Source organism: Asterias amurensis, chromosome 13 (genome assembly GCF_032118995.1).
Source record: "Asterias amurensis chromosome 13, ASM3211899v1".
Classification (NCBI taxonomy): domain Eukaryota; kingdom Metazoa; phylum Echinodermata; class Asteroidea; order Forcipulatida; family Asteriidae; genus Asterias; species Asterias amurensis.
The window spans coordinates 20,761,928-20,789,822 of record NC_092660.1 but is presented as its reverse complement, the minus strand read 5'-3'; the positions used below and the strand labels follow the sequence as shown (position 1 = coordinate 20,789,822).

The following is a 27,895-nucleotide window of genomic DNA, read 5'->3' as shown; positions in this document are numbered from 1 at the left end:
TATTGTGTTTACAGTAGTTCATTGTGGGGGGGGGGGGCACATAATCTCCGTCCACGTCGGTTCAACTTCCTGCGAAATATGCGAATGTGATATGAATTGAACGTCATTGGCCAACCCGAATCAATATTATTCGTTGCGAATTGGTGACGTCAAATTTTGTATCGCATCCGCAAGTAAAATATAAAGTTGTTACTGTTTCAAGCGAAACTACTATGTAATAATTATAGTAAACTTTAAAAGTAATTCTTAAAAAGTAGCAATGTACATGGCAATGGAAACCAGTTAAAGGCTTACTCTGAATCAGCAATCATGTAATATAATTACTAAATAATAATTGTCAGACACCACATTCTGTGGTGTGCAAATTGAGGATTCCCATAACGTGCATTTGAAGAAGTACAGCAAACTCATCGTTCATTGAATGAAACGAACTGAAGCCAACGTTGTCGAAGTAGTGATACTTGACTTTCCTCAATGTGTCTGTCACTCTGTCTGACACCCTGTATGGGAAGGGCCAGAAGCCGTAGAGGTGTATCTCTTCGCACATCGTCAGTGCCAAGTGAGTCATGTAGAAACCTTCAGTTGGATCACAAAAAATACATTTAAATATTGTTAACACTGATATAACTTAAAGTGTTGACTTCATTTTGACCGCACTTTAAAAAAATAAATTGTGTTTGCCATTGATTGCGGCCTGCATGATGTCGTTCGACTTGTCTAATTAGTTTGTTTGTAAACATATTGTGTGCTAGGTTAGTCAATAAGCATGACAAATGTTTTCCCATGCTGGATTTTTTAACTTGTATGGTTCAAGGTTCAAGTCCCGCTAATGTAAAGTTGATTTTGTTAAATCCGAAATTTGTAAGACGACATACTAATATAAAACAACAACAGTGGCAACAACATAACAACATAAACATAGGGGTTAGACTGAGTCCCTATGTGACGTCAGATGTTCAGGCGCTTCGCACGCGCATTAATTATCCCAATTTGCATTGTTGTGGTCGACAGAGGGCGACAAACATACCTGTCGAAAGAGCCCGTTTAAGGTTTCTCTGTTTCCAGAAGTTGTATATGGCTAGAAAATGGCGTGGATCTGCGACAGCTGCCGTGAGGTTCCGGACGTTTTCCAATTCCAGTGTGTGTTTTACCTTCAGACATACGTCAGTTGAACTAGTAGCTGTGAGACATGGCAACCACAGGATACCGTAGTATTCCTGAACGATCTTTGCAAAAGCAACAGTATCTGTGACTTTTTTCAGCTTGTTAAATCTTGGCGAAAGGACAGAGAAAAACACAAACATTGTTATTGGGGTCTACCTAGACATCTAAGACTTCATTCGCACGGATAACAGTCGGGGATCATCATTATTGGTTTATTTAAAATTCAAACACGGCAGCCCGAGGGCCGAATTGAGCTTAAAAGATACACAACAAGAATAAAACGTTATAAAAAAATAAAAGGGAAGTGTTTATAAATTGGATTACAGCTCAATTAAAAACCAAGATGGCATTAAAAAGCTTCAACCAATCATCAATGAGCTTTGAAATTAATAATATACAGTTGCTTTATTAGGAAACCTACTGGATCTACTAGTGACTACATGAAGAAAGTATTAAAATCAAAGATCAAAGGGTCATGGTTTCGCTGTTATTTCATAAGTGTGTTTCCTTCTAACCATCCTCGGGACTCGAACTTTGTATTGGTACTATTGGAGTACTGTTTTGATGGTACTCAAGTGCTCTTACTCGAGTACTAATGGGGTACAGTTTTGATGGTACTAGTGCTCTTAATACTCGAGTACTACTGGGGTAAAGTTTGATGGTATTCGTACTCTTATTCGAGTACTACTGGGGTATTTTGATGGTATTGGTACTCTTATCCGAGTACTACTGGTGTACAGTTTTGATGGAATTCGTACTCTGTTTCGAGTACTATTGGTGTACAGTTTTGATGGAATTCGTACTCTGTTTCGAGTACTACTGGGGTACAGTTTTGATGGTATTCATGCGCTTACTCGAGTACTACTGGTGTACAGTTTTGATGGTACTCGTGCTCTTATTCGAGTACTACTGGTGGGGTACCGTTTTGATGGCACTCGTACTCTTATTCGAGTACTACTGGTGGGGTACCGTTGTATTCAGACTCTCACTCAAGTACTACTCTATGGGGTATTGTTTTGATGGTACTCGTGCTCTTATTCGAGTACTACTGGTGGGGTACCGTTTTGATGGTACGCGTGCTCTTGTTCGAGTACTACTGCATGGGGTAACGTTTTGATAGTACTCGTACTCTTGTTCGAGTACTTCTGGGGTACCATTGGCTGGTATTCGTAGGCTACTCTTATTCGAGGGGGTGTACTCTAAATCTCACGTACTACTGGTTTACCGTTTTGATGGGTACCTGTACTCGTATTCGATTACTACTGGGGTACTGTTTTGATAAACCTCATACTCTTATTCAAGTTCTACTGGGGTACCGTTTTGATAGTCCGTACTCTTATTTGAGTACTAGTTGGGTACTGTTTTGATGAAACTCGTACTCTTATTCGAATGCTACTTTTATTCGTACTCGTACTCGTACCTGAGCAGTCATACTCGAGTACACTAAAAAAATTCCCGTAAAATTTACGGGAATCGGTTGTGCAGCGAGATGCCAACCGATTCCCGTAAATTTTACGTTGCAAACCGTACACGAAGTTACGGTGTGCCGTGATTTTCACGGTGAGAAAGCTGTCAGTTTACGGTGTAAACCGTACACGAAGTTACGGTGTGCCGTACACGAAGTTACGGTGTGCCGTGATTTTCACGGTAAGAAAGCTGTCAATATACGGTGTGAAGCGTACATGAAGGTACGGTGTGCCGTGATTTTCACGGTGAGGAAGCTGTTGTGGCGTTATTTTTACGGTGATAAGGCTGTCAATACGGTGTAAAACCGTACACGAGGTTAGAGAGTGCCGTGATTTGTACGGTATATTACACGTTGATATTACTGCCATGGGACCGTATTTGAAAAAGTGGAACCTGACCGTAATTGTAATGGCTTATTACAATAGTGTAATTACTCCAATGGTATTGTATTTTAAAAAGTGGAAAATAACCATATGTTAAAGGTACGATACAGCTTTGGTAATTATCAAAATAATTTGGCAAGAAATATAATTCTAAATAATTTTCATCATAAAACTGCAAATGAGATAATAATCTCCCTTCAAAATAGTTCCATCTTAAATGCTGATATTCAAGAAAAGTTCTGAACACCATCAAAAGGCAACAACTGCTTTCGATTTGCACTGATCGAATTCAGCCGCTGCATTTAGTGGTCTTCATAACACAATATAAACATCCACATAGAATAACTGATGAAATAGAAACCTTAACAGGTTACCAATGATGGGTATTTTGAAAACTAGACGACTGGAATTGGAATAAACTCATTGTTTCCAGAACCAAAGCCAATGATGTATCATACCTTTAAGTAATAACCCATGAGCACGGGATTGTACAATAGAGTACAAAAAAGTGGGTAAATCTAATTACTCTAGTCGCCCCGCCTGAACTTCCTCATAAGCATTGCGCGTGCGCGATGATCCCTAGAGTTCTTTTGGTGTGCCCAGATACGGATTTTGGCCATAAAAGGCTGGCGAGCAAAAGCGAGAATGGTAATTCACCGTCGAAATATACATATTTCTCACCGTAAAATTACGGTCATTCCTTTTAGACAATCCCATGGTGCATTGCGAGCCGGTATTAACGGGGTTACACACCGTAAAGTCAAGGAAATTGTTTTTTTTTATATAAAATACAGCGTAGATGTTTGCGTACTTTTCACCGTAAAAATTACGGTGATTTTATTTAACAATCCCATGGTGCATTGCGAGCCATTATTTATGGGTTCCACCGTACTTTTCACCGTAAAAATTTCGGTAATTATTTTTAAACAATCCCATGGTGCATTGCGAGCCGGTATTTACGGGATGCACCGTAAAGTCATGGAAAAATGTCGTTATCACCGTAAAAATTACGGTATTTTTTTTTAGACAATCCCATGGTGCATTGCGAGCCGGTATTTACGGGGTTGCACCGTAAAGTCATGGAAAAATCTCGTTACGGTAAAACACCGTAGCTATTTACGTACTTTTCACCGTAAAATTACGGTAATTTTTTACAGTGTAGCATCATTTCATAAAATGAGATAAATTGTCTACGTGTTTACATTGTGTGATGTACCATTATTTTGTACCTTCGCGTAGCAATACTAGGATTCATTGTTGTCAAATTAGACTTCCGTCCAGCATCCACCGTATGAGGGCGTATTTGTGGTACATTGGACCTAGTGAGGAACAGACAAAATGTTACAATTTTATTATTAGAACAATGTAGTCAATAACATTATTATTATTTCAAATAAATTAGTTTTGAATCTGTCTTTCCCTGGGGACCGGAAAGAGCTCCGATCGACCGGCGGGCATCCTGCAGGGGTTGCCACGCCCCTAAGGGCACAATACGTCTTTTCCTTTTTTCTTGTTTCTTTTTTAATAATTTTTTGTTTTGTTAACTAACTTGGAGTACGAATACCTACAAAAGCTCAAAGGAATCGGCTAAACCAAAATCATGTTCATAAGTCTTTACCTGATGATGTAATCTGCTTGATCGATATCGTGTCCGCATTTACTGTTAGAGAGAATTCCACTATTACCAACCACACTGCATCTAGGGAACATTCGACCCGAAAGAGGAGAAACCTGCAAGAAAGCCAAAAAGCATTCAATAGCTTAGGACAAGTTAAGTTCCGTAGGCCTATCCATAGACGTTAGGACGCATTGAACCCATCCTAAGTTAAAGAAACACGTTGCCTTGGATCGGTCTTGGTCTATAAAAACGTTTGTAACCGTTTGTTTTCAAATGCATATGATCGGAAAGATGTTTTAAATTAAAGTGGAATACATGATCCACACAACTTTGCCTCGAAAGTGCGTGGTTTGTTTTCCTTTTACTTTGCGAACTAACACGGTCGGCCATTTATAGAAGTAAAAAAATTGACTCCCATAAATGGCCGACCATGTTAGTCGACGAGGTCAAAGGAAAACCTTGCAATTTCGAGGCATGTTTGTGTGGATCATTGTATTCTACCTAAGTTTTCAACATCTTTCTAACCTATGCATTTTAAAGTTACCTGGAAGTGGTATTTTTTCAAAATAAAGCTTTTGTCACTAATATATGTGCTTTGATGAGTGGAATGTGAATAAACAGTTAACTAAGGTTTTAAAAAATCAGTTCTTATGTAATTTACAAATTTAAGAGTAGACCCCGACCCGAGAGGGCGCTGTTCGTGACGTCAATCGAGGCAGACTTGGCCTGTAATGCGTAGAGTAAACACAATTGCAAAGTACATGTACGGACCAAGTCGTGAGTTTGTACGTTTAAAAAAAAAAAAAAAAAAAAAAAAATGCAGAAAAACACTTTTTGAAATGTACCAACTCACGACTTGGACGTACATGTACTTTGCACGTGTGTTTACTATACGCATTGCAGGCAAAGTCTGCCTCGATTGACGTCACAAAAGGGGTAGACGGAGTCAGCCCCCCAAACAACTTTATATATTTTTTAAACAATAAATCGTGACAAACAATTACTAAAAAAATTGTTTTATTGTTCGTAAGCATATACTCTTATGTTTGAAAGGAAAACAAATCTATTTCCAGGTGACTTTAAACAAACGGCTACAAACGCTTCAAATACCAACTCGACCGATTCAAGGCAACGTGTTCCTTATTATGACGAGTTACTCGTCGTAATATAACTCGAGATAGGATTAACTCATAGCGTTTCGTGAATTTCCTGCTTAGCACAAACGTTGTGCTAGCAGGAAGTTCACGAACCGCTATGAGTTGTGCTAGGCAGGAAATTCACGAACCGCTATGGGTTAATCTTATTAATCCTATCTGAGAAGGGGACTATAGAGGATCGTTACAGTGTGTTTTGTCTGGTAACTAAGTCTACTAATCCGTGACTTTGTTCCAACTCCTTCCTCTAGACATTCACGGGGGGGATGTTCCTTCTGGGGTTTAGGTCCAACTCGCCTAAGACTTAGAACTGGTATAGCTTTGGCAGTAACGCGTCATTCTTTCTTAGCATCAGAGCTACCAGCTGTGCCAGTGTGGCAGCTCCCAAACCATCAGCCACATCAATCATGACTGCCCCCTGACCTCACACCACCAAAAGTGGCTTCAAGTAACAAAATTAAGATTATTCAATTTTCGGTTTGCGCACAGAAACGAAAAAGGACTTAGCTTCAAACAATAAATCGAAATAATGTGTAGGCCTATACGTGGGAGAACAAAGACCGAATCCGCGGCTTAATTGATAGACAAACCTGTGACACTCTGTCACATTTTAAAAAATCTAAAAAATACATATAAAAATGTGTAGAAAATAATTTCAAGAACACAAAACCCCACAGTGACATCCATTTATAATGTGCTTTAATCTCCTCTGTTAAAAAAACCTATACCTTTAAAATAAAACAAACAATTAATGGAATGACGTTTCGACCCTAGCAGAGTCTTTCTCGAATTAGGCTAAATGACAACACAACAAACATGAACAAGTAACTAAGTGAAACATAAGCAAAGCAAGTTAGAAACCCTGGGCCCCTGGTTTAAAGGTTGGGGACCGCTTAGATACATTCTAGATGCTCATTTCCAGTAACAAGATAATTATGAAGTCTCCACAGTTGCAATTTACTAACATCCATCAGCATAATGAGTGTGAACTAATCATTTTGCTCTTGGGCAAATTTTCCCCTTTTGTACAGAATGTTTGATAATCTTTTACTTTTTATTTTATTTTGTGAATGAATTTTTAAATGCAAATTCAGAATGCAATTCGGTCGTTGGACCGCAAATTTGTGATTGTTATTTAAATAAACCATAAAACATGATGGTGTGTTTATCAGGATATATTGCGATCACTTAGTTGCTAAGTTGCGTGTTTACGTATACCTTAGGAACGTCCCTAGCGAGGAACTCCTTTGTAACATTGTAGTAAACTATGGGAGTCTTTGTGTTGGTAGCGGTGAAAAAATAAGGAATACGGTCCCCATCTCTCGTGTTGCGTTGTGTTAGAATAAAATCTTCCTGCCCCTTCAGGCTTGTTCCTTTTGAAAGCTCCTTTCTGAAAATCGAGAAAGATTATTCCAAAACTATTTTAAAATTGGTAAAATAACAAAATTGATTCCTGCTATAGTTTTAACAAAACATACTTTTTTGTTTAACATGCGGATTACTCAATTGTGTTTGAAAATTATCTGTTTCAGCACTCAACGGTCAATAGAGTAAACCAAATTCAATTTGAACAGTTAAGCATTCACTTGCCAAATAAGACCATCACAACTCTGTAGATAATATGTTACTCAATTTTCATTCTTATGGTTCGCATCCTAATGATGAGCTAAACATTTTACAATTAAGTAATGGTCACTTTAAGTTATAGAAATCCGAACACATGTTTGTGCAAAACAGTACAAATTCTAGTAATAAATTAGTGTCAACATTTTGACAATATTGTTAAAATTAAAAAGAAACATTCATCCGAACTTCCATTTCCTGAATTGCCTTGCATTCTTTAAAATGTTGTAATTTAGTAACACTTTATAACACTTTAATGGAATGAATGTAAATTTAGACGCAATCTGACTTTGATGTTTCTGTGTACTGTTTGAAGTAATAAATAGGACCAATATGTTCTTATCTTGATGTATATCCGGTCAATGTTTTTACAAATTAAAACAAATCGATTAACAAATTTGGTGTAAACAGTTTGCTTATCTAAATATACCTGAATATGTCCATATTGGTAGAATTCAACTTCCATTTCGTGGATGATAGTATGTGATGATAACGGAACACCAGGTGATCTGTAGGGCTTCGGATTAACCGGAACTTAACATATTCAGAGGTATTCCTAGTTTAAAAAAGGAACATTAAAAAGTGAAACACATTAGAGTCTGGACCGCCGAGCCGTCTAAAGCGATACATTGTAACATCTGAACATAAAACTGGATAGTCTATTCTAGTCATGGCAATCGTTTACAGCGCATTTTTAATTCCCCCTTCACACGTCAACGATCATGGAATAATTAGTTTAGCCCTAACCCACAAAACGTTCATTTTGATGAAATTGTCTTCCATCACGGTGATAATGTCGAAAACTAACACATTAGAATGTAATCAGATGAGTGTTGAGACAGATGAAAGAATTACAAAACCTATTGTGTTCGTTCTTACCTTAAGAACTAATCACCGTAAACAATTACCGGTAGCCTTTAACAAGAGTCAGCTGTATTGTTTTCTTTTTACAACAATTATAAGGCTTATAAAGGCACTATAGACAATAATGGTGATTACTCAAAAACAAAACAAGCATAACAACTTACTTAGGAACGAGGAATGGAGAGCTGTTGACAGTATACAAAACATTGTGAGAAACGGCTCCCTCTGAAATAACGTAGTATTTGAGAAAGAAGTAATTTCTCACTAAAATATTTGAATTGAATTTGAAACCTCAGCTGAGGTCTCGAACTCAATGCACACAGCTTTGCGACAAGGGTGTTTTTTTTTCTTCCATTCTTCTCCCGCCGACCAATCGAGCTAAAATTTGCATATGTTTTTTGTTTAATGGGATACACCAAGTGAGAAGACTGGTTTTACCAAAGGTGTACAGTGCCTTTAATTCTGGTTAAATCCAAATTATATTTGGCTTTGGGGAACAGTTCGATCCTTTCAATTTTATACAAATTTAGATAAATGTATACATCAAAAGCAATCAAATAAATGGTATTTAGACCCTAGCAGAGTCTTTCTAAAACTGTAGTGAAACATAATGAGCAGTGAGAAGTAGAAAATGCATGAATGAAAACAGAAAAAAGCAAGGGGTTAACAGTGAAAATGGAGACGAGTGGGGGTGAAGGGGATGGGCTGGTTTGACCATCACAAGAAGATAGAAACACCATTCTTCTTTTTACTTAAAGGCAGTGGACACTGTTGGTAATTGCTCAAAATAATTATTAGCATAAAACCTTACTTTGTAACAAGTAATGGGGAGAGGATGACGGTATAAAACATTGTGAGAAACGGCTTCCTCTGAAGTGCCATAGTTTTCGAGAAACAGGTAATTTTCCACGAATTCATTTCGAGACCTCAGATTTAGAACTTGAGGTCTCGAAATCAACCATCTAAACGCACACAACTTCGTGTGACAAGGGTGTTTTTTCTTTCATTATTATTTCGCTAGTTCGATGACCGATTGAGCTCAAATTTTCACAGGTTTGTTATTTTATGCACCAACTGTGAAGGCTAGTCTTTGACAATTACCAATAGTGTCCAGTGTTGCTCAGCGACCTCAGCGAGTAATATTTTTCAGGGAATCCTTCTACCATCATTGTCATCAAACCGCATAAGTTTTGTAAAATTTTGGACATCGTGTTTTGTACTGCTGGAGAACAACCAAGGGGGAACGGTTTTTTTTTTTTTTACAAGCACCATAAGCACCTTTTGTTGTGGATACCGGCGCTACAGAAGACGTCATTATTATTATTATTATTATTATTATTATTATCTTGTTTTGAACATCAGTAAAACACAGTATTCTAGGGTCAAAGGAACACTATAGTTGTGCATCATCAGCATATATAAATAAAGTCTATGTTATGATGACGTATGATATTGCCAAGTGGGAGGGTAAAAAATTAGAAACATCAAGGGACCCAATATGGACCCCTGGGGAAGTCCATACTTCAAATCAACTGGATCAGAGGCTATGAATAGATACCCGACTGGGAACGCACCTGATACTTTTCAGATCGACCTCGTGGCCCTTTCAATGTCTGTGACTGTAAGTCTTTGTTTCAGTCGTTTTCTCGTGTTTGATTATGTTCTAGACAGAATAGAAAAAGCTACTCACAACATGGCCAGGGGTCGATTTCACAAACAGTTAGGACTAGTCCTAACTTAGGACTAGTCCTAAGAGATATCAAAAACGTACAGCTAGTCCTAAGTTTGGACTAGTAACTCGTCTTAACTCAAGATAAGACTAGTTTAACTTTTTGTGAAATCCACCCCTGGTCTATCCGCGATTTCATAGCGATGGGTTCCTTCCTTTAAACAAAACCAATCAAGCAAATTAAAAATGCATTATTTAGTTTCGCAAATAACAAAATGGTAATATATTAAACTGTGGGGTTAATAGGGGTATGTGTACGGCCTTTTTTTTTCCTTTTGTTGTTTTTCCTTAAACGTATACAATACAACTAGCCTGTGAACATTTTATTTCAAAATGCTGTCGCGTTTTTCAGACATCGCCAAAAGTCCGGTGCGAGTAATTATGTCCACGAAGGAAGAATAGGAAAACACAATCTGAAAAAGGAAAGCCACAAAACGTGAACCTGCAAAGCGTTAACTCGTATTGTTCTCACTGGTGTCCTGCGTGAATAATTGTTATTAGGGTTTAATGCGTAACGCAGTAAACCGATTTAACACCAGGAAATATGCATAATTATAGTCAGGTTGCACAGTCGGGGCTATAAGCGATTGGGATTGTCAGGGCGCATTCAGACGTGGTTCCATTGTTCTTTTCAACCAACCAAAGCAATGCATTTGGGGAAAGGGTGCTTGTCTTTCTGGGAACCGTCATTGAATATTCTGCCACCGAGGAGTTAAGATAGATTGTATAGTTTCGCACAAATCGGTACCTTCTTGGCAACTCGCTGGAAGTGGGAACCGCATTGAAGAAATCCAAGTGAAACCTGATGAGGAGGGCGAAGATGGGCGGCTACAGAGAGTGGTGAAGCCGATGGCTTACTAGCCGGGCCAATCGGGTGAGTCGCTACATTTTCATACATAATGCTGGGGCAAGTACAGCCCCAACAGTAACGCTAGATAGGTAACACGAGTACCGTGAATACGGAAAGGTTTCAAACATCTAGTATGTATGTATAAAGGGCCAATAATTGCGAACATCCCACAAATTAATAGTCAGGATTTTTCACGGCCTTTACACGTAACTCGGGGGTATAACGGGCCAACATTCTCAAAGCATGAGTACAGGTACACAAGGACAAGAAAGGGCGGACAATCATAATTTTTCTGGCAGCTTGCCGTTTAATATGAAAGTTAGTCAGAGCTTGTGTCAGTCAGGCCAATCAGGAATAAGTAAGCCTAGTAGTCTAGTGTACAACTTGGCAAACTCTAGTCAATATTCAGGGTATTCCATACATGGTGCCCAACTTTCAAATGCAGGGTGCAAAATAAGTACAGTAGGGAGCAGTAGCATGTGGGGGTCCATTGATTGCACAGCGGGCTCTTGAAGCATACCGATGGCGAATAACATGCAGCATATGAATTAACCATCAACTCCCTTTAATCCATTGATATCGGTTTGTAGCGAATTGGGCGAGGGCCTACCGCTAACCTTAAAATTTTTAAGATTATTCATAGCGAGTTTGTGGATTTCGCTGTGATCTTATAAAGAAGAGTGACCCTATAGTAGTACAAATAGCCTACCGCTAACCTTAAATTTTTTAAGATTATTCATAGCGAGTTTGTGGATTTCGCTGTGATCTTATAAAGCAGAGTGACCCTATAGTAGTACAAATAGCGGTCAAGACACAATAATTCTTGCTGGCTGTAAACGAGGGGGGTTTTATAATATGGAAAGATAATAAACACAGGCGTCCAATTACTTCTATACATACATGGACCTCTGCATTTTTTGACTTATGTAGCAGTGTATTTGGGAGCTCATCTCCATAGAACACATAGAATTATTGAAATATTGTCAGATCGTACGCACAGAGAGCAGCAGCTCGTCCAATAAGGGGGGATGGCGCACTTTTAGAATGAGGCAGCAATTAACACCAGTAAGATCATGGGCATAATTGACGATGATTTATTGGCATTGCACGTCACAGCACCATGTGTTAATCAAGCTCTAGAACAAAGTGTACATAAAGAATAGAAGGGCAATACCAAGTTTCATTATGACCTTTCGGAATGATTGATCATTATTAGGCACTAAATGGCCAGCTTCCATAAATCAAGGGGTAGCCTATTGCATAATATTAAAATTAAAGACCTTTGCATCTTCTTCCATTGGTACATACGTATCTGGTATTTCATATGTTTAATGAATAGGGTATAGATGGCCTTAGCTTTCGATCCAAACCGGACCTAGTTCAGAGGCATAAAACAAGTACAAACAAATACATATCCATTCATAGAAAAAGAGAGGGGAAATGGATTAAATGAAGAAAGAAGCGGGAAAGAAAGAAGCGGGAAAATAACAGCCAATCAAAGTTTCTATTTCAGAAACAATTGGTGGCTATGAACCAATTCGAGTAAAGTGGCGAGGACAAAGGAGGTTTCATGTGAAAGGATGGATTACTGGACCCTAAAATTGGTAAATGCATTGTTCTTTAACAATGCAGGGAAACATGAAAGGGTAGAATTAGAGAACAAGTTGCATCATGACGCAATTAACAATGGTCAATTAATAGAGAAAAGCAAGATCAAAGGTACGATGGTATTAAAAATAGGTATGAGGGACCTGTGGAAAAAAGAAGGGGGGGTTACTTACATGAGATAGTTATAGTAACAAATATATAGGACAACTTAGTTTATACTTGTGTTACAGAATATAAACAACATTATAGTTCTCACGCAGAAGTGAAGTGGGGGTAACGGGAAGTTATTTAACACCAGTGTTTATGTTTAGTCCAAAGGGTTTGACTGTCTTGAGTTGGTGAATCCAGTGTGATTCTCTATGCTTGCAGTTATATTTCATATGTTCATAAATTGCACAATATTGGGAGGATCCCACGGGTAGTTTCATTGTTTCTAAGATGAAAGAGGATTGTAGACGCTTGGACCCTCGGCAAGATTCAAGATGTTCCATTACATTTCCAGTGCTGAGCAGTCTGGTTAGTTTTTACCGCCAGTCTGCAAAATATTGAATTATTCGGTTGGGTCCTGGGGCGAATTAGAATAAATCTGCTTTATACTTGTTATGTATAAAGAGTTACACGGTTCAATGGTTTGGCGGGAACATTGAATAGGACTGGGTGCGGTACCCAGGGTAAGGCTTATCTGGCTATGCTATCAATATACACTTTAAAGCTTTGTTAATTTAGTCTTTTCTTAGTCGTTATATAGTTTAAGTATCATCGGTAACAGTAGCAGCTACCATAGCTTAGCAGGGAGGTCAGTACTAGCTTGAACCTGAAAGCGTTGATTTGCATAGATTAGGTGTACGTTTCCAATATCGGTTGGTTTTTCGTATCTGGCGGTCAACACAGCACTGATGTTCCAAGGCAATGACACGTTGTGTCGTAAAAATGTCGGTACAAAATGTAACGAACAATGGAGGCGGGCTAAACCGTAAAGCTTACATATATGAAAAACAAAGGCGCATGATTAAAAATTATCAGTTGATCCGGTTATTCAAGTTACAGGGTGTAATTATTATCAGTGAAGACGAAAATTCGGTCGTTACAAAAAGTAACAAACATTATAATGTGGGACTAAACGTACAGAGTATGTACATGAGATGAGAAGACGCATGATTAAAAATGATCGAGTGATCCGGTTATTCAAGTTACAGGGTGTAATTATTGGCAGTGAAGACAACAATTCGTAAAGTGGTTACAAAAAGTAACAAACATTATAATGTTGGATTAAAATGTAACAGAGCATACACATGAAATGACAAGATGCATGATTAAAAATAGGTTCAATTACAGGGTGTAATTTTTACAGTGAAGACAAAAATGTTCGATGCAAACGTAGAAGAGTGTAAAGATGAAAAGAGAAGATGAATGATTAAAAAGCTCTGCTGTTAAAAGCAGCATTCTTGGTTGCCCTTTTCGGTTTTTCTGAGGGTGAGTGAGCTTACAACTCACGATGGCAAATTCCCGGGCGTTGCGTATTGGTGATATTTCCTTTAATCAGGAAGGGAATTTGCAAGTAGTTCTAAGATATTCAAAAACGGATCAAGTGGGTAAAGTTCAATCATTTCTATTGACAGGAATGCCAATACTTCACTGTTTGTACATTGAGGGGGGACCCTATGTCAGCCAGACAAGTTAATCACATCTTAAAGCAGGGATTAAGGTCATCAGGTAAACCCCACACCCTTTTCAGTTCATAGTTGCAGGATATGTTTGGGGTTCGGGAGGAACAAATCATTTAAAAGATTGGTGAATGTTGAGTTGGTTGTTAACAAATTGTGTACAACATTTCCAACTACATACAAGACTTTGACAAGATAAAATATTGGTCAGAACAGATTACCCAGGCTGTTTTTCTTTGAATTTGTTTTTATACAGATGTTTATCGGGGACAGTATCATTCGCCACAGCAGCGGCACAGTGGTGGTACAGTGGCATGGAAAGGCGTGTCTGGGGCACGCCTGGACGGCTGGGACTAGGCTCAGGAGATTCCTGGCAAAAGGCGAGGTCCCGACGACAATAGTGTTACATATAAGGACCAAAGATATCGTGAAGAAAAATTCGGGACAGATAAGACATAGGGTAACAGGGACCCCAAAGATGTTCATCAATTCGAAGCAAGAACGTGGGTACCGGGACAGTATCATTCACCACAGCAGCGGCACAGTGGTGGTACAGTGACATGGAAAGGCCTGTCTGGGGCACGCCTGGACGGCTGGTACTAGGCTCAGGAGATACCTGACAAAAGGCGAGGTCCCGACGACAATAGTGTTATAGCTAGGGACCAAAGATATCGTGAAGGAAAATTCGGGACAGAGTAGACATAGGGTAAAGAGAGCCTAAAGGTAATTAGGAACATCCTACCCAACACACGGTTAATTTGGTCAGACATTTTGTTAAGGGCGAAGGATCAAGGTAAAGTTAAAGGAGGGCAGACAAACGCTGCACTTGGGATTTAAATATGTATGCAAAGAAGATACTTCGGGAGATGCAAAACCCACATGTTATAAAACACCCCCATCTCATTAACCCTTCCCGGAAGGTGCGTACTGGCAAGACATGATTCATTTGGTTCCTTCAAAATTTATCAGACGGGTTGAGGTTTTCCACTTCACAATCGGAGAAAGTTTTGTAAAGGGGGGGGGTGTTTGGGCAAATTTTTATATCAAAATTTGCTTTGGCGGTAAGTTTAGGTTGTTCCTATAAACAAGAAGCTAATAGGCATTGTAGCCTGTGAGGAAGTGGTAAATTAATTTATGTGAATTGATATGGATAAATATGGTGGTAATAAGATGATGTGATTGTATATAAAGAAGTAGATTAATTTGGTACCTTCTGGGCAACTCGCTGGAAGTGGGAACCTCATTGACCCGGAGTTTTCTCCAGTCAATGAGTGCATTTATAAGTATAATAATAAAGTTTTATTTCGAGCATCGAAGAAAAACTCATTTATCCACGGCAAATAGTGATCCGGTCCGCTAGGCCTCATTGTCTCCTTGTTTTTGGAGACGCACGGTCTGGACCAATCATGATGCGTGTTTTAAAGGTTCTATCAATTTGAAGAACCAATCACAACCGGCTTAGTTCGATAACGCTTCGGTAAGCCGTGTTACAGTTCACTCTCTGTCTCGGCAACGGATAGAGAAGGTCAAAATATTTTTTCTCCCGATTTTTCTCTTACCAGAATTTTTCGATCGCGGTTCAAAAACTACATAAATATTCGACAGTAAGCCTAAGTTACTTTAATAGCAAGGTAAATTATTGGCAGAAAACGGGCTCAGAAGCGAAATGAGGGACCGCAATCGACAAACTCACGAACACTCACTGGGGCAAGGCCATGGACGACAAACAAGGGCACAAACCCGTGCAACTCAACGTTTGGCTGCTAATCAAGTTACGGTGCGCAACCTACGCACCCACGAACACCAGGTGACGGCAGATAGCCACCCAGAACCACGGGCACAACCAGGGCGAGACCATCCGTGGGTTGAACCGGTAACGGGTCAGCGACGGCAACCAGGGCCGTCACCAGGGACACAGCCCTGTTCAACAAGACCAGCGACGTGCCGCGCCCAGAGTGGTAGCAAACAGGATTGAAGGTAATTTTAGTGTGGATGAAACTAATAATGCTATTCCTATAACTAGTTTGGTGACAGTGTTGTGATCGTAGTAGTAATAATGCAGGGACAAACGATCAACCTCAAGTAGAGAGAATTCCCTTAGGGATACCAGGAACCAATGGCCCATCAATCAATAACAATAGTATCATGAGTGGTAACAATGCAACCCAAAATCACAAATAGTATAGGCGTAAACAATGCAACCCAAAATTACACTAGTATATAGGTGGTAACAATGCAACCCAAAATCACAATAGATATAGGTGGTAACAATGCAACCCAAGAATGGGCGTTCAACAGTAACAATGACTAGCGTTGAGACCAATTCCGAACTGACTCCGCGGCAGTACAGTCATTACGATCCTTTAAGCTAAAGTAGTAGTCCAGTCATATTTCTATACCATCCGCCCTGGTAATAGTTATACAGCAGGACGGTTCTTTTCAGAACTGAGAAGTCTCCCGAACCTCCGATTATCTACTCCTCGGCAGTAGAATAAAGCAAGACAGTTCCCTAAGAACAGCTCTACCTGGCAAGTAGATATACACACATGGTGTTACCGCAAACCAAATATATATTGATACCCCACCATGCAAGGCCTCAAATCCTATATAATGACTAGCCTATTGTCACTGAACCAGTAGTGATCAATAACGCAGACACTTTTTGGATCCCTGTTCACAAGCTACTCCAACAACAACAGTTAGGTTTTACACCCCTGGTATTATTATTATTATTATTATTGTTATTGTTATTGTTGTTGTTGTTGTTGTTGTTGTTGTGGTCGTGGTCGTGGTCGTGGTCGTGGTCGTGGTCGTGGTCGTGGTCGTGGTCGTGGTCGTGGTCGTGGTCGTGGTCGTGGTCGTGGTCGTGGTCGTGGTCGTGGTCGTCGTCGTCGTCGTCGTCGTCGTCGTCGTCGTCGTCGTCGTCGTCGTCGTCGTCGTCGTCGTCGTCGTCGTCGTCGTCGTCGTCGTCGTCGTCGTCGTCGTCGTCGTCGTCGTCGTCGTCGTCGTCGTCGTCGTCGTCGTCGTCGTCGTCGTCGTCGTCGTCGTCGTCGTCGTCGTCGTCGTCGTCGTCGTCGCCGCCGCCGCCGCCGCCGCCGCCGCCGCCGCCGCCGCCGCCGCCGCCGCCGCCGCCGCCGCCGCCGCCGCCGCCGCCGCCGCCGCCGCCGCCGCCGCCGCCGCCGCCGCCGCCGCCGCCGCCGCCGCCGCCGCCGCCGCCGCCGCCGCCGCCGCCGCCGCCGCCGCCGCCGCCGCCGCCGCCGCCGCCGCCGCCGCCGCCGCCGCCGCCGCCGCCGCCGCCGTCGCCGCCGCCGCCGCCGCCGTCGTCGTCGTCGTCGTCGTCGTCGTCGTCGTCGTCGTCGTCGTCGTCGTCGTCGTCGTCGTCGTCGTCGTCGTCGTCGTCGTCGTCGTCGTCGTCGTCGTCGTCGTCGTCGTCGTCGTCGTCGTCGTCGTCGTCGTCGTCGTCGTCGTCGTCGTCGTCGTCGTCGTCGTCGTCGTCGTCGTCGTCGTCGTCGTCGTCGTCGTCGTCGTCGTCGTCGTCGTCGTCGTCGTCGTCGTCGTCGTCGTCGTCGTCGTCGTCGTCGTCGTCGTCGTCGTCGTCGTCGTCGTCGTCGTCGTCGTCGTCGTCGTCGTCGTCGTCGTCGTCGTCGTCGTCGTCGTCGTCGTCGTCGTCGTCGTCGTCGTCGTCGTCGTCGTCGTCGTCGTCGTCGTCGTCGTCGTCGTCGTCGTCGTCGTCGTCGTCGTCGTCGTCGTCGTCGTCGTCGTCGTCGTCGTTATTATTGTTGTTATTGTTGTTATTATTGTTATTATTGTTATTATTGTTATTATTAGTTATTCAGCCATTTCAACAATACATCACAATACAAAAATATACTTCCAGGTGGGCTAGGAGAAACAAAAGCAAAATAATTACTGTGGTCCAAAGACATGCCTCCCCACGTCTTGGTGTAATACAAGTAATAAGACAAATAATAAAACAGTTGAAACATAAAAATAAAATAAAATATAAAGCATGGACTGCGAGATGAGAACCAGTTTTAGGAGGGTAAAATTGGAGAAAGTTCGCACAGTGTGAAAACAAATTAATAACAAACAAAAACAGAAACATTCCTTAAAACATAAATAATGTAAAAGAATATCCAAGTAGAATGCAAATTAAATTTAAGTGACCAAATTTATTAAGAGAAAAGGAAAAATCCGTCAAAATTATGTAAATAAATAATTTTATTAGTAAAAGCCCCTTTTAGTCTATACATCCATATATTTGATGAAGGCACACCCTAGCATTCGCACACAAAGCCAATGGATGGAAAAACCCATCAGATAGTTTTATCATTAAGAAGATTATGTAGGGATGCAGGCGAGTTAAGCCAAATAAGGATATTAGGCACCCTATCACGTTTAATATACTTAAGCAATTGACAAGAGTGCTGGTATCCCTATGTAAATCACACTATGAACACATGTTATGGAGAGCAGCATTTACATTGGCATTTTTCGTTTTTTTACGGGTAGGGGAATTCACATGCAGCAGCAAGAAAGCTGATAGAGTCCTATCTCAACAGGATGTATCAATCAAAACCGAACACACAACATTCATGCAGTTACGGATCAGATACTCAAAAACCGATCAGAGAGGCGTAACCTCCTATTTAAGAATAGAAAGTGCAGGTGATCTAGATGTCTGCCCGGTGAAAGCCATGTCAGATTTCCTACAAATTAGGCCAAATCATCATGGACCGCTATTTGTTCACTTTAATGGGGAACCAATTGACATCATATCAATATAATCACATACTGAAACAAGGAATTGTTTTGATAGGTTTACCTCCAGAAAGGTATAGCTCACATAGCTTCAGAATTGGAGCAGCCACAATGGCTTCTCAGAACGGCTTCTCAGAAGAAGAAATTAAGGAAATGGGACGATGGAAGTCCTCCGCGTTTCAAATTTACGTGTGACCAAACCGAATGTTGTAATTCAGAAATAACTAATAATCACGACATCAAATCCCGTAGGACAATGAAAAGGCCTTTATCAATTAATTTAACTTAATTTGTCCTTCCGCAGGTACACTATGTGGAATGCTGAAAGTATAACACTTTCATCAAATAAAAAGGACCTAGTGGATTTACTAGCTAATTGTGTGCAAAACAAACAAACCAACATGTGCTAAATACAGCATCAAAAAGTATGTGCCTGTTGCTGCCGTGTTTCTTTCTCTTATTATTTCAGAATCAATGACATCGTGGATAATGGGCGATTCAATCGTAGCCAGTGCGGAAAGGAATGGAGACCAACTACCTGGGGGAGGTCGCACTATCGGGTCCAGTCTGTCAGGGGCAAGGCGTGCTGAACTGAACGGTCGGTTACGGAGGCTGATGCACAGAAACCAGGCTCGACGACACTTGTTATCCACATAGAGACCAATAACATCCTCAAGAGTCCCACATGGGAGATAGATAAACGGGTAAAAGAAATATTAAGGGTATCCGCCAGCTCACACTAGTCAGATATTGTGATCAGAGTAGCATACGCATATGAAATTAAGAAATGTTTGTACCTGCGTTACGCAGTAAAGCAGGTAAACAAAGTTTATAGACGTTTGACACGTTTTTTGTTTTAACAAGATGATATTTAATTTTAGTAAACCACGCAAAAGGCGTTAACAAATGTGGACATCAGCATGTATGTGTTCCAGGCGGCTTATTAAGCCGTGGCCGAGGGTTTTTCCAGAGTTTTGCACTTTTCAAGTTTTTTATCTCTGGTTTTTTAATCCCGGACCGTAGTTTGTCATATGTATCGGGAAAAGCGATACAGCAAAAGGCAAAATACTCTGCTTGAGTTTCTGGCAGTTTTAGAGCGTTTAAGTGAAGTACATGTACATGCATTGTGTTTATGGCTGATAAGGATGAACAAGGACAGGGCTAGCAGCCACGAGAAATATAAATAAGATAGCTCACAAGTTTGGTAGAGAAGAAATAACATCAAACGTTCATATTATCAACCACTCAAGTGTCCTTAATAGAACAAATCTAAGAGTAGAAGATAAGCCCATATACAAATGGGACGGCACTCATCCTTTTAATAATTTATATGTTGCTGTACAAAAAGATTGCAAATTTCATTTATTTGTATAATACATGACGAATAAACCATTCAATCAATTCAAGTCAATCAGAATTTAGCTACCACGTAATCCGACAAACGCTATCACAAGCATTAATATTCTTCAAATTCAGAAGAGAATACTGTAAGAAGGATGTAAGGATAGTTACAATAATAATCATAATAATAATAAGATAAATAAAGAAATATGAATTAAACCCCAGTTATTTGTAACAAAAAGGAGAGGGGGGATTTAGCAAGTTGCTCGCATTGCATGACAAGCAACTTGTTTGGTGGTTTGTAAAAACTGACTTAAATTATGATAAAATATAAATAATTAGCTTGAATTCATAGTGTCTTTCAGGTAGACTCCTATGAGAAATGCTTCGGCAGACGCTCGGAGCAGGTGATGTATTATGTATACATGTATACTTATAACAAGAGACAAAAATTAAGGTGTCAGCCATTAAATCTCATGTGCATGCTTGTTTTTATTGCCAGGTCCCTTTGGCTTCACCGGTAATAGACACTGTGAGGTGGAGTCAGTGCTTTGGAGTAGACACTTCCAAAGCCGTTTATATTGGGATGCAATGTTTTGTAAGTCCGCGGCGAACTTATTTGAATTGAATGTTCTTGGATTCCCGGTAGACATCAGGAAGGTCCTCAAGTATTATCACTGGAGGAAAAGAACTGTGTGTAGTGGCATTTTGTCCACTTTGTTGTAAACCTTTTGAGTTGGCTGACTCCTTTCATTGTTTAAATGTTTTCTGTTGAACAAAAGAGTAAAAATTGAGAGAAATAAATTTTGACCCTGTCCGTGCTAGACAGCGAACAACAAATACTTTGTGTCATGAGTCTTTCATTATTTGTCCGGGATAATTGTAATTAGTCTGGTACCTTCTTTGGCAAATCGCCGAGAAGTGGGAACCTTTCCGGATTGGAAATTTGCCGTTCGCAAAGTGAGGAATTGGGACCCTTTGCGAATTGGTCGCAAAGTGTATTATAATGGGAACTGGTATACTTCTTTATGAGTGGATATCACTTGGCAGAGTTTACTACAACAACAAATCCTTGTGTCTGTGTATATTTATCAGGTGGTAATCGCTATAGGGCCTAAGGACTTTCGATTAATAATTTAATTTGACTGGATTTCATGTAAAGACACTGAACACATTCACTTGATGTATCCAAACAAAAATAACAAACCTGGAAATGTTGGACTCAATTGACTGAGCACAGAGAATAATGAAAGAAAAACACCCTTTGGGCATGTTGTGTGCCTTCAGAATCAGAAGCTTAAACTATCAACAGCTCCAGTTGCACATTACCAGGTAAAATGTTTATGCTAACATTAATTGAGTGTGTCTGACGCGTTATTGGTCAAGTGGACATGATTGTGACTCAAGAATTCTAATAATAATAATAATAATAATAATGAAAACGTGTAAAGCGCACAAATCCACAGAAGTGCTCATGGCGCTAAAATACAAACAATAGCATTAATTAATATACAATAACAACAACAAAAATTAAATGTAAACCTAAGTTGAGAGAAATCTAGAACATGTGGTATAGAATACAATAATACAAATGCAATATTTAAGAAAAAACATCCTAAAAGGTAACAAAAATAGCAATAATTAAACCATTGAATCAAATGCCTGTTTGAAAAGATGTGTTTTCAGTTGTTTTTTAAATTGGGTCAAAGAAACGGATGGTTTTACTAGTGCAGGCAGTTTGTTCCATAAACGAGGGGCAGCATGTGAAAAAGAGCGGTCTCCCCATGAATGTTTGGAAATGGGCTCAATAAGGAGGCTAGAATTATAAGACCTGATTTTTCGAGGAGGATTGTATGAGCTGAGAAGATCATCAATATATGCAGGGGCATTGTTGGTGAGCGATTTATACACGAAAAGCAAAAGTTTATACTTAATCCTACTGCTTAACGGTAACCAGTGTAATTCTTTTAAAATCGGCGTTATATGGCAGGACTTTTTAGTTAAGGTAATAACACGAGCAGCATAGTTTTGAATACGTTGAAGACGTTCAATTTGAGTACAAGGAAGGCCATATAGAAGTGAATTGCACATATCCAATCTAGAAACTACAACAGAGTATCTGCTCAGTTGCATTTTGTGTCAAATATTTCCTTACTTTGCCTATATTACGGATATGAAATGTTGTAGAGCGTGAAATACTAGAAATAATATGTGAACTAAGTGTCATGGAAGAGTCGAATATAACACCAAGATTGTGAGCTTTTGTAACAGCGGTGACTTCGGAGTCACCAATATTAATGTGGGGAATAGTAATTTAAGAAAGTTGTTGCCGTGAACCGAGAATAAGAAATTCTGTCTTGTGATCATTTAGCTTAAGGAAGTTGTCCTGCATCCAAACACGAATTTCAGAAACACATGTTTCAATATGATTAATGCTATCATCATCAGCAGAAATTTGTGATGGTTTAAAAGAGAAATATAACTGAGTGTCATCAGCATATACATGATAATTTAGATTGTGTTTCATGATGATGCTATGAACTGGGTAGGTGTAAACTGTAAACCACAGCGGTCCAAGAACTGACCCCTGAGGGACCGAAAAATCATGAGCAACTGGATCCGATGTTGAATTGCCAATGCGAACATGTTGTGGTCTGTTTTGCAAATAGGATTGGCACTATTTAAGGGCATTACCTTGTAAACCAATAATATCACGAAGTCTCTTGAGCAAAATAGTGTGATCCACAGTGTCAAAAGCCGCACTCAAATCAAGCAGAATCAGGGCAGTCACATGGCCGTTATCCATAGCACATAGAATGTCATTTTTTCTATATAGCTATAGTGTCTAAATATTGATCTAACGTAAGGAATCACAACCACACAACTTAAAGGCAGTGGACACTTTTATTAGTAATTTTCAAAACAATATTGTTAGCGTGAAAACTTACATGATAGAGAGCAATGGAGAGTATAAAACATTGTGAGAAACGGCTCTTCCGAAGTAACGTATAGTTTTTGAGAAAAAGTAATTTCGTACTCAAATATTTGAATATTTGAATTGAATTCGTGACCTCAGCTGAGGTCTCGATTTCAAGCATCTGAAATTATACAACTTGTGTGACAAGGGTAATTTTCTTCCATTAATCTCTCGCAACTTCGACGACCAATTTAGTTCAAATTTCCACAGGTTTGTTATTCCATACACATGTTGAGATACCGCCGATTGAGAAGACTGACAATTACCAAAGGTGTCCAGGGGTGGATTTCACAAAGGTAGTCCTAACTTAGGGCTAGTCCTCGGCAATGCTAAGAGATAGGACCAGTCCTATCTCTTAGCATTGCTTAGGACTAGTCCTAAGTTAGGACTAGACTACCTTTGTGAAATCGACCCCAGTGTCTTTAAAGTATATAAATTAATAGGTAAAGTGTTAGCCTTGATCAAGGCTGTTGACGTACTGTTCCCCGGCCCGGTTCGCTGCACACGCATGCAGTGCATACACAAATGTACATTACCATACATTGTACAGCGAGAACAGTATAGCGAAGTCGTGAGTACGGTCGTGTCTTTCTACTTTCAACCTCGCACACGTGGCTCGCTACTTAGGAAGTACCCATGTACCGTAAGTGTACCGTACACAGATGGTACATGTACGGTACATGTACATGTACAGTACGTATGTGTACATACGCTGTAGACGTATTATATGCACTGTGTTATGTATGGGGGTGCGCTGGCGGAATTCAGTGATGGGGACTGGGATTTTGCAGATCGCGGCTGGCTGTAGCGCCTTGATCAAGGCTAGTAAAGTGTTCGTCTGCGCATGCATGGTATTGGGAGTTTTGCTGGGAGTTTGGTGACAAAATGAAACTACTAAATAATGCGACTATTTAGAACTCTCTTTTCACTGCACCCCCGAGTTTGCTGAAAGGATGTTTAGGTTTCAAGATTCTTGCATCAAATCGATATAATCCTGGTTTCTATATCAATGAATAATAAAGCCATTGGACCCTTTCGGTAAACAGTATTGTCCAAGGCCCACACTTCGTGTATCACAACTTCTATATCAAATAACAAACCTGTGAAAATTTAGTCTCAATCGGTCATCAGAGTCGGGAGAAAATAACGGGGAAAACCCACCCTTGTATCCGCGCGTTCGCAGTGTCATGACATGTGTTTAAAATAAATCCGTATTCTCGATATCGAGAATTGATATTGTTTTACTGTTTTCTCAAAAAGTAAAGCATTTCATGGAATAATATTTCAAGAGAAGTCTTTCACCACTACCTTCTGTAAACCCTGTAAGTTATTTGTAAATCTGTGAACTTTTATTTTGTTTTCTGTACCGAAAGGGTCCGATGGCATTAACGTACAACTTGTGTCCTTTGTGTAGCATAGTTGTTCCCCTATGGAATAATAATAGTGGCTACCGGTAATTATTTTGTAAGGCGATTTTGTTTTAATAATTTTAAATGAATACAATAGCATTTTCAATGCTTTTATCTGGCTCCATGCTACTGATATGGATTGATTGCTATGGTTACAAATAAGTTTATTGCTTTGCCATCGTTAGCGTTGCCATTTTACAAGGCAACTGTGAAGGGGGAATTAACAATGCTTTATAAAAGACTGACATTGTCTTGACTAATGACCATCCAGTTTTATTGACTATCCAGTTTTATTTGGATGTTACTTTTTTGTCTACAACCACAAGCTAGTATGGTTTTATTTATTTATTTCTTCTTTACCCTGGGGAAACCTCTCAGTGAAACACTGTTTTTCAGAGGTGCCCAGCAACTACATACACATTAAAATTAAAAAATTGTTTTAATATAAAAATATGTATATATTATATATGTTTTCTCCTCACTTTATGCGGCTGGGCAGCCTGGTGGCTAAAATAAACATTATGTTTGTGTTATATGAGTGTTTTAATAAGCGGCTATCCTTCGCGGATTTAATTTTACAGCTAGTCACTTTGTGTATCCCAACGTATGCAAAGACAAATAAACCTGTTTGATCTGGTGCTCAATTAGTTATCAAAATTGCAAAGAGAATAATAAAAGATAAACACTCTTGTTTCATTGCTTTGTGTACTTTCAGATGCGTAAAAAAACCTACTTTAATATCCGAGTGAGAATTTACATTTTACTCAAAACCTACGTTACTTCAGAGGGAGCCGTTTCTCACATTGTTTTATACTATCAAGAGCTCTCCTTTTCTCGTTACCAATAAGAATTTATGCTAACAATTATTTTGAGTACCAAAGAATCCAGTGCCTTTAACCGCAAACTTTATGGATCAGAGTGGGACACCAGTACAGATTCCTGCCCCAAATTGTGCATGCAGTGAAAAGTGAACTTAGATGAGAACAATGGGTAGGCCCCTATGATTTGAAATTGACTCACAATATTAGCATGCAATGCGTAAACTACATAATATCATCATAATCTTAAAACCAATCACAGTTGACATGCTTCAACCCTTGCAAAAACAAACACCTTAAAACACCGTTATTTGGATGTGATTTGTTAATTGGTTTAATAAGAACAAACACCATTGCTTTCTACGTCAATGTACCATTACATACCTTCTTGGTGTCATATTACTCCCAAACACCGCATTATCAATGTTAGCTGTTTCGTTACTTGTTCCGTGTTTATAGAAGCCTGGCGGAGTTTTCCGAGTTGCTTCGTCATGTTCATTCGTTGATGGGTTAGTGCACGTACGTACATATTTCAGATTCAACAATAAAGAGGTTGAAATGAGGCAGAGGATTGAAGTGCAAATTGCAATTCGTAAAAGCCGGTTCCAATGTAACATTGTCCTATAAAAAGGGAACACGGAAATGTGTATGTTTGCGAAATTGACTTGTCTGCAGAAATGGCGCTCTAACCAGACCTGTGATAGTCTTGGTCCCAAGACCATTGGTGTTGCGCGGTCACACACAACCAACGTTCCGATGGCACGGCAAAAACTGTCCACGCTTGTAATGAACGAACGCTAGCGGGCGCTCTGTTTCTCTGATTTAGATCTCACCATGGTCTTGAATATTTGCAACGACGGGTCTTAACTTTTTTATTGTTTTTCGGCAAATCTCCCCCGACTTTCCGGTGGAGCCAATCAGAGGCTGCGATGCGGTTGGCTCATGAATAGCTCATCAGTGTTGTGCATGTAGTGTACAATGCATGCAGTAATTCCGTTGCATGACTTTTGCTTTACTCTGTGTGTGGGTATATATGTTTTTATCGGAGTATAATAATGTCCAGATCAGTAGGATTTGAAACTTTGACACAGGGTGGAAATACGATAAAGAAAGGTTTGTGGTACCAGCACAAACATTTCTGTGTATAATGTCCAGATCCAGACACCTGCATTGCCATGATATGCAGCTTGAAATGCGATCGTGGCGTTATGCTCCCGACGTGCCAGGGCCCACACTGATGAAGCCTGTATTGGCTAAACAATTTGCTTATAGTTAGCACAAAATAGTATTGCTTAGCAGAAACTGGTTGCCAGCCAATTTTTAATTAAATTTGAAATTTTGTAGTGCCCAAGTAAATTTTTGGATAGTAAAGAAATTTTGTACAGTATTTTCTGCCAAACAGATATTAACTGGTGGGCCCTGTAGTGTTATTCACAGTGAAAGTTTTTTAATCTTGGGGGAAGGAAATCTTGAGGGATTCAAAAGCGTCTTTGTGAGAACGTATTTTGAAACGTAACCGTAGCTGCATATCTTGGAACGTAAGCGTAGCTTGACTCGGGATTGAAAGCGTACTTTTTGATATTGTAGCGTAACCTATTAGTATCTTGGAGTGTATAAGCGTAGCTGAGTAGCTGCGTAGCTTGGAACGTAACAGTATCTTTTGGTGGAGCGTAAGCATATCTTGGAACATAATTCGTAGCTGCGTATCTTGGAATGTAAGCGTAGCTTGACTCGGGCTTGAAAACATACCTTTTGATATTATAGTGTAACTTGAAGGAACGTAGACCTAAGCGTATCTTGGAACGTAAACGTAGCCGAGTAGCTGCGTAGCTTGGAACGTAACCATATAACATTTTTTTTTAATGTAGTCGTAACAATATCTTTTGGAATAACTCATGAGAAATTTCGAGTTTTGATTGCTTGTCCAGCGGCGACTACTGCTATTCAACTCCCAGTTATTTGAGGCGAATAGTCAGGTCATTAAATTCCACTAGTTGCCCAGTTTAATCATTACCTCAAAAATAACTCTTCATTCACAGAACTAAAAAAATAATACTTTGTTTGACAAAATTATGCTTTGAGGGAATTTTGTTTTAGCATTATTTTTATTTAAACCTTTTATAAAAAATTCTCATAATTTTTTTAAGCTACTCACACAATAACACTGTCAATATAACAATATGCGATATTCCTACGTTTTGACATCATCAAAATTACCTGAAAACTCATAACAAAAAGAAATTAGGGGCCATGAATTAAAATGGAGCATATTGGAACGTTGCGATCATAAGAAACAACGGATTCGATACCCGCAAGCTGGGAGTTCATAGCACCTGGGATTTAACACCTCCAACCCCCACGAGACACGGCATGGGCGGTACGTGATATTCCACAAGGCTTATTTCACGTTCCGATTGCTCCACGCCGTGGGGCCATACAGCGTCCGATACACGGACTCTCTGAAT

General features: G+C 39.9%; 1 protein-coding gene across 1 annotated transcript; it reads right to left on the bottom strand.

Moving 5' to 3' along the window:
- Positions 1–26,107, bottom strand: LOC139946349 (alpha-N-acetylneuraminide alpha-2,8-sialyltransferase-like). Its single transcript, XM_071943989.1, has 7 exons — positions 25,815–26,107; positions 7,840–7,965; positions 7,005–7,176; positions 4,633–4,745; positions 4,244–4,333; positions 1,028–1,272; positions 1–576 (listed from the first exon to the last, which is right to left on the bottom strand). The coding sequence occupies exons 1-7, from the start codon at positions 26,045–26,047 to the stop codon at positions 338–340; spliced, it is 1,218 nt and encodes a 405-aa protein (XP_071800090.1). The 5' UTR covers positions 26,048–26,107; the 3' UTR covers positions 1–337.
- Positions 26,108–27,895: the final 1,788 nt, after the last annotated feature.